General features: G+C 52.4%; 1 protein-coding gene across 1 annotated transcript in view; it reads right to left on the reverse strand.

Moving 5' to 3' along the window:
- MYO18B (myosin XVIIIB) overlaps positions 1 to 14,492 on the reverse strand; it is a 220,234-nt gene that overhangs the window by 157,510 nt on the left and 48,232 nt on the right. Inside the window, exons 13-16 of the mRNA XM_057746688.1 lie at positions 11,656 to 11,746; positions 9,765 to 9,957; positions 6,457 to 6,537; positions 4,238 to 4,385 (exon numbers count right to left, since the gene is read on the reverse strand). Of these exons, the coding sequence (XP_057602671.1) occupies positions 4,238 to 4,385; positions 6,457 to 6,537; positions 9,765 to 9,957; positions 11,656 to 11,746 (513 nt within the window). The remainder of the gene's footprint in view (positions 1 to 4,237; positions 4,386 to 6,456; positions 6,538 to 9,764; positions 9,958 to 11,655; positions 11,747 to 14,492) is intronic.

Genomic DNA, 14,492 nt, shown 5'->3' on the forward strand with positions numbered 1-14,492 from the left:
CTGGGCTCCGTGCAGGCTGCCCCCAGCCCCCTCTGGGCCCACGGCCCAGCACGCACCGTAGGTGAGAGGCAACAGACAGGGAGCCGGGTCAGCCAGAAAGCCCCACGTGTTCTGCCTGAGTGAACATTCTCATTAACTCAGAGCTAATCAGAAAGCCCTAGAGGCGAAAGATAATCTTTTAATACCAACATGTCTGAGTTAATGTGTCTATCTCAGTCGGTCCAGGACAAGAATCTCTCCCCTGGGAGCCAAGAGCCCTGCAGCGTCCTGCGCGGGGTGTCCACGACTGGCGCGTCAGGCTTTGCAGGGGAAGGAGAGGGGCCGAGAGTCCTGCCCCAGCCACACCCTACAAGACACCTTCCACCTCTGACCCTACTCTCTGTATCTTTAGCCTCAAAGTCAGGATCCAGAAAACATGCCATTCGAGAACTCCGCTGCATTCCATGCTGGATCACCAGTGTGACTGGAGCAGAGTAAGAGAGGGTGGGGAAGGGAAGACGGCAGGTATCCACGGGTCCCTGCTACACTCCAGGCACTGGGCAGACGCAGAGAACAAGACAGGGGTGCTCCACACTTTTACGGGGCGTACAGGATGGTCAGGGGACTGATGAGAAGCAAGCACAGCAAACAGGTCGCCACACATCCCAGAGCCCGGCAGGGGCCCTGAAGGAAATAAGCAGGGAGTGGTGATGGGACAACGTGGCTGAAGAGGGGACAGCCACAGACAGGGGTCGGGGGGGCCTCTGGGGAGGAGCCCCCGAGCTGGGAGCTGAAGGAGGAGGATGTACATACGCTCGGGGCACCCACGAGCTCCTCCGTCCTCACACCAGCCGCCAGGGTATCAGCATCTTACAGAGACGGGGGAGGGAGGCGACGTCCCAGAACCCACATGCAGTTAACTCGTGGAGCAGGGGTCCAACCCAGGTCTCTGGGGTGCAAAGCCTGGGTGGGCCTTTCACAGCTCTGCCTCCTGGCTTTCTGTGGGTCTGCCGTTCCCCAGAAAAAAATCTCCATCCCAGAACCCTGAAGACATTTCCTGAAGACAGAGCCTGCTTTCATAGCCTGGAGGAGGGTCAGTAGTCTGGCTGGCTCTCAGAGTGAGGCCTCCCGGGCACAGCGCGAGCTCCGTTCTCAGTGCCCATGGGGCCCTGGTCAGCCACCTGGCCTCTCCAAGGCCCCAGGTTCCCCCTGGAGGTGGGGTGTAGTGGAGTCCACAACGCCCGGCTCAGACTAAGGGCTCCACGAAGAGCAGTTCCCTCTACCCCTCCATCCCCGTCCACTGGCTGGCAGCGGCGGACATACCTCAGAAAACAGCGGTGACCTTCAGGGACACAGATGACCACTGGCAGCTTCACATCGAGCACTGGGACCCCCCACCCTCCCCAGTGAGGGCGGTCCAGGCTGCGCTAAGACTTCTCGGGCCCCGGGAACCTTGCTGTCGTGAGCCCCTTCCCCTCTCTCTCTCCATATATGTGTGTGTGTGTGGGTGGGTGGGTGGGTGTGTGTATATACGTATGTATGTGCATATCTGTACATGTGTATATATACGTATGTGTACACACATACACACTTATACATACACAGAAAATTATATTTCATGACTTGGTATAAAAGCAAATAGATTAATACTAATAATATATAAGTATATTATATTCACTTCCTACAGCTGCCATAACAAAATACCACAGACTGGGGGGGCTTAAACAACAGAAATTAATTTTCCCACAGTTCTGGAGGCTGGAAGTCCAAGATCAAGGTGTCCGCAGGGCTGGTTTTATTCAGGCCTCTCTCCTTGGCTTGAAGGCGGCTGCCTTCTCCCTGCATCTTTCCTCTGTGCCTGTCTGTGTCCTAATCGCCTCTCCTAAGGACCAGTTATATTAAATTAGGACACACCTCAATGGCCTTGGTTAACCGTGACTACCTCTTCAAAGACCATGGATCTACATAAAGCCACATTCTGGGGGGCTAGGGGTTAGGAATTCAACATACAAATTTGGGGGCGGGATACAACTCAGTCCATAACATATACTTAAAACACCGTATTTGACCTAAAAGTTCATTTTTTCTTCTGCTTTTAACCGAAATTGAAAGATTGTCATGGGCCGCTAAGAGTAGCGAGGGCCCTGGGCACTGCCCCTCCTGTGGCTGGGGGAGGAATCGGCCCTGAGCCAAGCATCCAGGACCCACCTGGGTCTTAACGCCCTGAGCACTGACGGTCCAGGGAGAGTGAGCGGTGGAGCCAGCAGGGGCTGCAGCTGCCACTGTCGGCAAATCGGGTGCGGGCATGCTGCGTGCGCCCCGACAGCCCCAGCCCAGCAGCACCGAGCGCTGTCGCACATCTCTCTCCAACCCGTCCCCCCACGTCTCACAAGCCACGCCAGCCAGACGGTCACCCCCAACACTCCCACTGGAGTTGCACTTGTCTCCGTGGCCAGCAACCCCCAGGCAGCGCGTCAGTGTCACTCCGCAGCCACGCCTCACTCGGTGGGTCCGGCCCTCCTCCTGCGGCTTCCAGAGTGCCACCTCGGCCAGCGCCCCTCCTCCGTCCCCGGCCACTCCTCCCCAGCCGCCTTCACTGGACACAAGCCTTGTCCCCGGCCCCCAACCCTGGAATGTCACAGGGCTGAATCCTGGCCGTCTTCGCTGCCAACCCTCATTCCTTTAGTGATGTAAACCAGAGCTCTGACCCTCCACATCGTCTTACAGATTTTTTTTTTTTTTTTTTTTTTGCTTTATCATCCAGCACCTCTGCTAGAATGTCACTCCCTCAGGGTGAAGGTTTTTGTTTCATTCACAGATGTATTTCCTGGACTAGGGCAGTGGCCACCACATTTTAGGTGCTCTGCAGATATTTGTGGAATTAACCAGTGAAAGAACAATCCTGACCACCACATCACGTAGGACCTAGAAGACCTCAGAGTGTATCTGTCTTCTTACACGCCTGGGGGCATCCAGGCGGAGGGGGCTCACAAGAGGTTTAGACCCAGATGGGGCTTGTGTTCAATCTGCCTTCTGACACTCACCCTCTGGGCCATCTTACACAAGCGTCTCTACAAGCCTCTCTCTGGAGCGCATGTTCCTTATCCTGGGGTAAGAATATCGACCTCCAAATATGTGACAAAGTTCTCGCAGACACTGTACACAGAGCGCAGAGCGTGGGCCCCGTGTGGAGGGCAGACAGCATCCCTGCACCCCCGGGGATGACGGGGGTGATACTCTCAACAGCCTGGCCTCGTCAGTAATGCTCGCAACACCTGGCAGCGGATGCCGGTGCTCTGCAGGTACATCCTCTCACCCAGCCACGGCAGTGGGAGTTCCGGGTACAGGGAGGCCAGGGCTGGCTCCATCCCTGTTGTGCAAGGCTACATGAGATTTATTCGGTGCCACGCTAGTGAAAGTATGAATAGCCAGACTTGAACCTGAGGCGGATGGATGCCAAACCCCGAGGCCTCTGATCTCGCTGTTCCAGCTCGAAGTGTCCATCCCCCTCGCGCTTCTCCTCCCACCAATCCAGCCCAGCGCCCAGTGCTGCAGGTGCTGCCTGTTCGGTACCTCCAGAGTCGCCCACCTCCCCAGGGAGGCAGCTCCGCTCTTACCTCCCTGGCCACCGCCCTACAGTGTCTCCACACTGCCGTCTGGGTGAACTTTCTAGGACATGAACCTGACCATACCTCCCGCTGCCTAGAATCTTTTGTGGGTTCTACTGCTCTAGGGTTAAGACCAGTGTTTTCTGAGGCCTGCATGGGCCTGCTATCTAAGCCCAGACGACCTCTCCTGCCTTGTCCTGCAACGTGCTCCTTGCCCTCTGTCAGATTTACCTGCACGCCGCTCCCCAAGGGCCCCCGGCTCCCAGAGACATGAGGTCTGCCTGACGCTTACCACCGAGCCACCACCACGTCTACCATCTCTGGCTCAGCGGCCACGCATGTGCTTATGTGTCAGCCTGTCCTCTTTCACCCCTTGACTCCCCTGCCCCGTGAGGACACGGGCTGCATCAGGCTGTTCACCGCCACAGAGAATGGTGCCCGGCACACAGCAGCTGCTCCGGACACTTGAGGCACACAGGAACAGACGGACATGCACTGCCTGAAAGCCCACGCAGGCCCGTGCACAGGTGCTTCTACGCTCAGATCCCCTACCCCGCTGTGCAGGCCTTGTCAGGGCTTCAACGAAGGCAGATGCCAACTCCCGGCCCAACTCAGCACGGCAACCCCCCACCCCCCACCCACACCCTCACCTTCAGCTCCAGCTCCTTTCTTCTCAAAGGCAGCACAGAGGCGCTCGAGCACCACGCTGTCCCTGGAGCCCTCCACTCGGACCTCCTCATCCAGGACCCAGAAAAGGCCCCTGGCGTCCTCCACGCCTCCTCCGGTTGGCAAGCGGACCTGGCAGGAGATCGGGACACATGGAGGAGCCTGAATCCCCTGACAGAGGCCAGGCCTGGGTTTCTCTTCCTACCTATGGGAGTTGGGGGACCTGCGTCCTGGGCCTCACGACCCAGACACACTCCCGTTCAACCCACACTCCCGCTCACCCCCAAGACTCTCAGTGCTGAAGCCACAAAACTAATAATCTCTTGGTTACAAGGGGTCCAGATCCTGCCTCTGTCTTCATTTCCTGGGTGACCTTGGGCAACTTAATATACCTCTCTGAGCCTCATTTTTCCTCTTTTGCAAAGTGGAGACTGGCAATGCTTTCCTCCGAGGGCTGTCGGGAGGGTTTAACAAGGGCAAGCACTCTGTAACCTACACAGCTCTGGCTCCACACCGGCAGCTGGTCTACTGGTGCACAGCCAGACAGGAGAGGATTAATCCCATCTGCACCACTTCCTCTTACAAGTCTTTGTATTTTTTTTTTAAACGAAAATATTGAAGGGAAAAAAGTGCCCAAAGCATGTCTGAGAGAAGGTGAACTTGGTTCAATGGCACAGACACGGAATTTTAAATCTAGCCACTGGTGTCAGAGAACATCCGGGCGACCCTGCAGGTTTGCAAACAGGAAATGGAGAGAGGCCTGGGGAATCTCTGGGGCTTATCTGAGGGCCCACTGTGAGCTGGCACATCTGAAAATGGTGCCAAGTGGTTAAAGAGGAAACGTGATGCGTATGGCGGCCAACGGTCCCAGGGCGTCTGGGGCGAGGGCCTTCCTAGGACACGAGGACTTCAGCGCCAAGGCCGCAGAGTCCCTGGCAAACCACACAGCTGGTCACGCTAATCCAGGAATATCAGTCCACACCCCACTGAGAGGGGTTCAGAGAGGGGAAGGGACATGTCCAGGGTCACATGGAGAGGCCCAGGGGCAGAAGAGGACCTGCCCCCAGGCATCCTGAGTCTTCGCCTTGGCCTCATTTGCTGGGGTTGAAATCTACAGTCGGCCCATCCCCAGCAGGTAGCTGTTCCAGCCACTGCCCAGGGGGCCCAGGGACACCACGGTCCTTCCCTCCTTGCACTGCCTGCGTGGTCCCTTCAGGCCTGCCCCTCCCAGGTGAGGAAGCAGGACAGGGACGGGGAGCCAGCCCGAGAGGTGCCAGCAAGAAGCAGAAGCAGGTGTGAAGGGCCGACAGGGCTCATGGATGCTGGAGCTTTGCAGGACCAGGTGCAGCCCACTGTGAGCCAAGAGAAGCCAAGGAACCAGGAAAAGGTGTCCAAGGGCAGGAGAAACGCAACATTCGGGACACCGACTGTGTGGCACGCACCCTGCGGGGGCTTTACGTGCCAGATCTCACGGGCGCTCACGACAACCCAGGGGACACTATTGTTCCCACTTGGGTGACGGGAAAGCTGAGACTTGGGGAAGTGAAGTGACATGCCCAAGGTCACCAAGATCAGACCGGAGCCTGGCAAGCTCCAGGGCCCAAGCACTTCCACACCAAGATGGGCCACAGTCGAGGGCAACTCTGGGAGAGGGTTGAGCAGAGGTGCAGATCTGGGGTCAGCACAGTAGGTTCTGGGGCTGGGGAAAGGGAGGGACGCAGAGACTCCGGTATCCCCCAAATTAAAGGCTGTCTGCCTCCAAGGAGCTTAAGGGCCTGGATCCACCATTGCCCCCATTCTCCATCCTCCAGGGGCCCTTACTGTTCCAGTTGTCTCTGCTGGGCACAGCACCTTTGTCTGAACATCTCATCTTTCCAGGTGACAGTGGCTGGAGGCCACTGGGCACTGGCCCTGGACCCCCCTCAACTCAGAACACAGGCTCCAGGTGTGAGTGTGTTCTAAGACTCAGACTGAGATTCTCAACATGACGGGATTTAAAAATTCTTTGCCCAGGCCACACCCCCCAGACCAATCAAAGCAGAATCTGGGAGTGGGTCCCAGGCGTCAGTGTTTTCAGCAATGCCTGGGTGATTTGAGGTGCAGACAGCATTGAGATCTAGTAGCTCAAAGGCTCAAATCTGCCAGGATTTCAACAAAAAGACCGTGTAGTATCTGAGAGCCTTGGTTCACTGGGCTGTGTTACCTGCGAAGGACTCTGATCCACAACGGCCACCGTGGTCCCTGGGGACAGCTCCGGGAGGTCAAACTGCACAGGAATGTTTTCCTGGAAAGTCACAGAAGTTCAGCGTTAGTTCCTCCCATGAGCTGATGAGGAATAAACTTCTGGAGGAGGAAAGAAGTGAGGACTCTCACTGTCACACCTTGGCCTTTTTTTATTATCGTATTTTAATTGTGATAAAATAGACATGGCATAAAATTTAACATTTAAATCATTTTAAGTGCACAGTTCCTTGGCATGAAGTACACCCACACTGTTGCGTAACCGCCACCTCCATCCACCTTCAGTTTTTCATCTTGCCAAACTGAAACTCCGCGCCCATGAAACACGAACTCCGCATTTCTGGCTCTGTGAACATGACCACTCTAAGTGTCTCATGTGAGCAGAATCGTACAGGGTCTGTCCTTCTGTGACTAATGCTTATTGCACTTAGCATAACATCCTCAAGGTTCATCCAGTCATAGCATGAATCAGAATTTCCTTCCTTTTTATGGTCGAATAATGGCCCCTTGTATGAATATATCACATCTGTTTATCCATTCATCCATTGATGGACACTTGGGTTGCTTCTACCTTTTGGCTTTTATGAATAATGCCGCTATGAACACATGTGTACAAATATCTCCTCAAGACCTTGCTTGAAATTCTTTTGGGTAGACACCCAGAAGTGGAATTCCTGGATCAAATGGTAGTTCTATTTTTAACTTTTTGAGAAAACACCATACGGTTTTCCACAGCAGCTGCACCATTTTTTATTCCCAGCAGTGCACAAGGGTTCCAACTTCTCTACATCCTCCCCAACACTGTTTTTTTCAGTCTAGTGGGTGTGAAATGGTATCTCAATGTGGTTTTGATTTGCATTTCCTGAAAGCAGTGATGCTGAACATCTTTTCATGTGTTTATTGACCATTCGTATATCTTTTTTGTATATCTATTCAACTCCTTCACCCATTCTTAATTGGGTTCTTTGCTTATTTTTTTTTATCATCACCCCTTAGCCTTTGTGTGAGAAGAAAGGATGTAGACCAGCACCCCAATAACATCCTAATATTGTTCATCCTGTAGGGTTGTCAGTAATCATGGTGAGAGCTTTATGAGGAACTGATAATTCTGTGCAAACTTTTCTAATATTTACTGAGTACCTAACAAGTGCTGGGCTGGGTGCTGGATGGAGCAGACAAACTATGGATAATAACAGTTGGCATATGAAAGTAAACAGCAATGTCCAGACAACGCTATACTCAAAGATGTTCCTCACAGTGTTGTTTACAACAGCATAAACGTGGAAACCACCCAGCTGTCCAAAGGAGAGCTGAGATGGAATCAGACAGAACCAGAGACACGCATCCTTACTGAGAGCTGTGAATGGGTGAGGAAATATGGATATCATAAGGCTGCAAGGAAAAAAGCAGACAACAAAATCGTGTGTACAGACAGATGGGAGATCTGCAGAGAAGACCATGCATGGGAAAACGGCTGCCATAACATACAGACAGTGGTAATAGTGGTTGCCTCTGGGTGGTGGGGCTAAAGGAGATCGTGTTCTCTGCTTCTTGACACTTATACGCGCTTTCCAGTTTTTAAATAAAGAACAAGTTTCACTTGGGTCATCAGAAATAAGTGAAATATTATGGGGAAAAATGTGATGGTTGCTACCATATGTGGAATGCCTAATACAGATTAGGCATTTTCTATGCCACTTTATCAAATGCTCAAAATAGCACCTTTAGGCAGTATAGTAAAACTGATTGTGAAAATAACTCCCACTTCTCCCCTTCTCTGTATCCACACTCTCTGTATAGATATTGCAGTTTCTCCCATCAAGAAGTGGACACCATTTCCCCACCCCTTGAGTCAGGGCTCAGCCTTGGACTTGCTGTGACCAACTGAATACAGCAGAGGTGACGCTGCCAGTTCCAAGTCTCAGTCCCAAGGGGCCCAGCACACTCCTGCTAGCTCTCTTGGGCCCCTGCCCAGTGCCATGAGAACAGCCTGAGCTAACCTGCTGGAGAACAGGACACTCCTGGAGCACAGGTGAGTCATCCTAGCCAAAAGGCTGCCTGGATCAGCTCACGGCCAGCTGACCCCCAGAGAGAGCCAGCCAAGACCATCAGAGCCACCCAACCAGCCTGCCTCTGACCACAGGCACATGCTCTTCCAGCCAAGACCAGAAGAGCTACCCAGGCAACCCAGAGACTTGTGAGCAATAACAACAGGTTATTTTTTAAGCCACTGGGTGTTGGGATGGTTTATTATGCAGAATTATTGTGGCAAACAGTAACTGATAGAGGAGTATTGCTATTTCTACTTTACGTGTGATGAAACTGAGGATCAGAGAGGGTGACTGACTTTCCTAAGGGCACACAGCCAATGAGTGACAGAGTTAGAGTCAGACCCCATGTCTCAGCAGCTTTATGTGTTTAAGATTCATTCATGTTGATGTTTTCATATTTATTGCTGTGTGAGGTCCAACCAAAGACATGACCATAGTTTCAATACCCCTTGTCCTACTGATAAAGCGTATGACCATTCCTTGTGCCGTGCCATTAGCGCTTGCTGGGGCCAAAGGGGTCCCCTTCAGGGAGGAAGTGGGCAGCAGATGTGAGGGGGTATCTCGGGTGCTGGCGATGGTCTCCTCTTCCCCTGGGTGGTAGCTGCATGAGGGTGCTCAGTTGCACACGTTCACAGAGCTGCACGCTTCCAATGCAGGCACTTGTCTATGTAAATGTTACAGCTGAATTTAAATCTTTTTTAAAAAATATAAGTAAAGGAGGGCAGGAACATGCCTGTGCAGGTTTCCTGGTTCACACGTGGAGTCTCTCCGGCACCGCCTAGAAGGGGAGCTGCAGCCTCAGCTTTGCTAGATGCTCCCGCATCATAGTCCACAGGGTGTGCAAACCCACGACTGTCACCCACAACCCGGCATGAAGGGCCTTCCACGAGGAAGATGCAAACTAACCGCTGGAGGAGGATTCAGCTTGGGTGTGTGGGTGAGGAGGAAGAGGTCCGCACGAACAAGGGACAGCTGTGGGAGTGAGGCCTGGGGAGCCCCAGCTTCTGGACTGTAAGGCGCAGGGGCCATGGGCGGAGACTGGGCAGCAGAGGGAGACAGGGGCGGCAGAGGCCCCAGCAGCCAGGCCTGGAGTTTGGGTTTTAATCAGTGGTGCACCAGACGGATGAAGCCAAAACCTCCTGAAGGACCTGACGCCCCTCCCTGCCCAGCTCACGCCTCAATGGGCCCCAGTGAAGGCCCCGCCCCAGCCCGGCCGTACCTCCCGGAATCGCTCCAGTGTGGAGACGAAGGTCCGCTGGTAGAAAAGCAGCTGCAGGCGCTCCTGAGTGTAATTGTGGCACAGCTCCTCGAAGGTGGCGGCCCGCTCTTTGCCCTGGTGCCGGGGGTTCTGAAAGCCTGGAGAGTCCACCACCATGATGGAGGCCATGGACAGGTGGTGGGAGGAGAAGGATCTGGGGGGAGAGGAGGGGGGCCCTGAGAGGACATGGAATCTTAGAGCCCCACTGGCCCAAGCCTCCCACACCCCCCGCATCACAGAGATGGAGAAACTGGGGTAGCTTGCTGGGCGGGTCCACAGATCCAGCAGATCTCATCACTTGCAGGCTGTGTGACCCTGGGAAAGTTACTTAACCTCTCTGAGCATGGGTTTCCCCGACTAGAGATGAGTAGGATGGCTCCAGAGTTGAAGTGTGGAAAGTGCCTCCCATGAATACCGTAGGCCTACAGGAAACGTGCTCTCCCCTCCAGGCCCAGAGTGGAGAAATGACTTGCTTAAGGTCACATCACAAATTGGCTACAAAGTTACGACTAGAGCCTGCTTTTCTTTCTTAGTGACACGCTGCAAGAGAGAAACAATTTTTCTCAGTGCCTGCCTCGGTTTACGAAGTTCTCTCAAGCTATCACTTCCTTGGATCCTCTTGACAAATCTATCAGCGTGTACAGAGAAGGGATTATTCACATCAAAAAGCAAGAGTTAACAGACTCTGGAGACAGTCACATGTGGGCTCCAACCTTCACTCAGCCACGGAGGGGCTGTGTGTCTTGGGAGAGTTGCCCAACCTCTCTGAACCTCAGCCACGAAAGGGTTAGTGAAGATGAACTTAGAAGGCTGCTGGGAGGGTTGGATGTGATATGAGAGCCATGGCTCTGAACATAGTAAGTGCTCAGTAAGTGTTTTCTGCTATTATTAGCATCAGCATGACCAGCTATACACTTTGGAAGGCCCTTAGTTTGAACCCAAGTTCTCGGCCATTACTTGCCGAGGTTTTCCATCTGTAAAATGGAGCCAATAAGATCGGCCACCACATACACATAGAGATGCGTGAAGATGAAGTCAGTTAATGTTCAGAAGGCCAGGCGCCTGCTAGGTGCTCATATGTCTCAGGATACTGGGTATTGTTATCACCAATACACCCATTTCCTGGATGCGGGCTTCCCAGAACCAATCAGGAAGCGACCGCCCTCCACCGGCAGTTCACCAATAAATAGTTCTTCCCTGAAGCTCGCACGATCCCCTCGGTCTCTAGATAATGTGTCTGTGGTCTCAGGGGGTAATTACTCCAGCAGTAAGAGAGGGAGCGATTCCGCTCTGCGGAGAACTGCAGCTGCACTGTTGCTATGCACCAGCCTCATCCCCTTCACAGGATGCTGGAAGCCTAATCACGCCTCCTGCTTTCACGGAGGAGGGAGGGAGCCCTTGCCCGGGCTCTGGAACAGCCCCACTGGAACTGCTTAAAGATGTCCAGGGGCTCAGAGCAGCACTCACCGTGATAGAAAACAGAGGCTCCCGGCACTATTACCTGCAGATACCTGCAGTATTTTATGATCACGATTAGGAAGAGTTGTTTACAGACATTGGTTCTTTTTTCATTTATTTTTTTATTTTTTAGTGAGTTCTTTTAATCCTCGCAGTCACCCTGGGGGATAGAGCTATTTTTATAGATGCAGAAGCGGAGGTCAGAGAGATGAACTGATGTGTCAAAGACACACAGCCCGTGGGTGGCCAAGGTGGAATTGAAACCCAGCACCATCCGGCTCAAAAACCCACTCCCTAGCTCAACAAATTTCCAATCTGCTAAACTCCCCAGGTGTGGGCTCATTCATGCGCTGCAAAGGGGCCACCCTTGTACCCAGGAGAAGGCTGCCATTACCTGTTGATGAGCGAGACCACGGCAGCAAACACCTCTTGGTACAGGCCCGAGGCCATGCCCTCCACACACTCCACACCCGTCATCTTGAGCCCTGCAGTGGGGAAGAGGGGCGGGGCGGAATCTCATGGTCAGTTGTGCATCACAACCTTGCCTGAGGGCCAGGACGTCACTCCAGCGGCATCACTACTGGCCTAAAAGCATCTTCCCCCATCATGCACGCGCATCCCCTACTGCTGAAGTTACTTACGTTCTTGGGACCAAGTTCAAGTGTCTTATGAGGTTCTCCAGGGTCCTGTGTAACTTGGCCCTACCTCCCCTCCACTGTGATCTCCTGCTCACCCCTCAGGGCTCAATCCAATGTCACCTCCCAGGGAAGCTGGCCTTGACCATCACCACCACCCCAACAGGCCAATTCCCAGGTCTACCTTGCTTTTTGGAAACTATTATTTATCTTCCAAACTGACTGACATACCAAAAAAACCTACACATTTTTAATGTGTACACCATGCTCGGTTTGAAGTTAAGTACACACCCATGACACCATCACCATAAACATGCCACAAGCATAACCATCACCTCCAGAAGTTTCTTCCCTCCCTCTTTCTGTGTGTGTGTGTGTGTTTGTGATAGGAACTTTTAACATAAGACTGACACATTTGTAAGTATAGAATATGGTATTGTTAACTACAGGGACTCTGCTGTATAGTAGAGATGTTCATCTACCCATCCTTTTATTTACCTGCCCTCTACCACTTACTCACCCTGCATGAATGAAACCATGTACCCTTTGATCAAAGCATCCCACTTCCTCCCCCCCCACGCTCCTGCTAACCACCATTCTACTCTCCACCTCTATGAGTTTGACTACGTTAGATTTCTGATATTAGGTAGTATATTATTCAAAAGTGAAAAAAGGAAGGAAATCCTGCCATTTGCTACAACGTGGATGAACTTGGAGGACGTTATGCTAAGTGAAGTAAACCAGGCACAGGAGGACAGATCTACCCTGATTTTGCAGCACTGACCACAGCACATCTCTACTTTGTGGTGATTTCATTAACCACAGTCTCTCCTGCACCCAGGCTGGGAGTGCCCTGAGGATGGGGACTGTCTCTGGGTTGCTGGCTCCAAATTCCCAATTCCTGACGCATAGTAAATTATCTGTGTGATATTTACTCAGTAAATATCTGTTGTTCCCTCTTTCTGGAGGGAAATTTGGCAATTTTATAGCAGAAGCCATAACATGTTCATATACTGGACTTAATAACTTCACTCTTAGGATTTTATTCTAATGAAATATTTAGAGAAACAAAGATTTCTAGGTATGTATGTTCTCCCAATTGTTGCTTACATTGGCCAAAAAAAATCACTTTTTTGAGACAACCTGAACATCCAACAATAGCAAATGGGTTAGATAATTTGTAGTCCCTCCATACAAAGGAATTCTTAAAGTCAGGTCTAGAAGAATACTGAACGAGATGGAAAAGCGCCTGCCTATAGTGTTAGGAGGAATAAAAAAGCTTAGAAAACTACTATCATGGTGGCCTCAATTTTGTGTAAACATACACACTGGTCCCATGAGAAGAGCCAGCCTTGATTAGGGGGCACGGAGCAAAGCAGGGCAAGGAGTGGGGGGCTCAGATCACAGATATTAGCCCTCAGGTTTTGGTTTCATCCACAGAATTGGAAACACAACTTCCAAATCTGCACACACTAGTGCCTGGAGAAATAGTTCTGCTTGTACATTCCAGGCAGCCCGCTGCAGCCCCAAAGCATTTCCCATCCCTGCTTTACCTCCACCCCCAACCTGGGTCGTTGCTAGGCAACCCACAGCCTCCCAGCATCTCTCTCAAGCCTGCCGGTCCCCTGCCTGCTTAACGTCTACCCCTGAGACCTGAGCCTGAGAGGTTGACTCAGCTTCACAAAGTGTTGTGTGCACGTATCTGTGCTTGTGTGTGCACATGTGTGTGCATGTGTGTGGTGTGCATGTGATGGTACACATGCATGCACATGTGCACTGTGGACACGCCTGTGCCTGAGCGTGGTACGTGTGTGTGCCTGTGTCAGAGAGGAGGTGTAACCACTAAGCAGAGCACAGACCTGGAAGGCAGTGGAGTCCCGGTGACATCAGCCATCAAGCTGATGTCCCTGGCAGGTGGAGCAGCCATGGGGACCCAAGGGGCCTCCAACAGATGAGCCCCAAAACCACAGTTCAAAACAGAGCTCCCCACTAACCCAGACTCTGTGGTCTCCAGGAGAGTTACTCTTAGAGAGTTCTCAGAGACCCCTGGGCCTCCAAGAGGTCCCTCTGCCCTCACCTTCTGCAGCCAAAGCTTCCGGCCACAGAGGTTGCAGACTTGGGACTCAACAGACCCCACTCTAACAGGTACACTGCAAAGTGCTCCTGCTTTCCCTCACATCAGTTCAAAGCACCCCCATTCCTCCTGCTGCTCAGGCTGAAGTCCTAGAAGGTGTCCTGGCCCCTTGCTTCCACCCAGGGCCCAGGCCATCAGCTCTAACTGTGAACTAGACCTTGAATTGGTCCACCTCGTCCCATCTGTTCCACCCCATCCCTTGTCCAAGAACCATCACCTCACCAGGATGACTCATACCATTTCTCACTCATTCCCTGATCTTCCTCCAGGCTGAGCTTCATGATGAATAAACCAAATCATGACATTCCCTTCCTGTGCCTCTCCATGGCTTCCCTCAGTCTGAGAAGAAAACTCCTAGTTTATAGACTATTATGTGAGCTGACTCCACCAAGCTCTCTAACCTCACCTACTATCCTCCCAGGGAGGCCAACCATCCTGACCTTATTTCTGTTCCTCAAACTG

This window comes from Hippopotamus amphibius, chromosome 8 (genome assembly GCF_030028045.1).
Source record: "Hippopotamus amphibius kiboko isolate mHipAmp2 chromosome 8, mHipAmp2.hap2, whole genome shotgun sequence".
Taxonomy (NCBI): Eukaryota; Metazoa; Chordata; class Mammalia; order Artiodactyla; family Hippopotamidae; genus Hippopotamus; species Hippopotamus amphibius.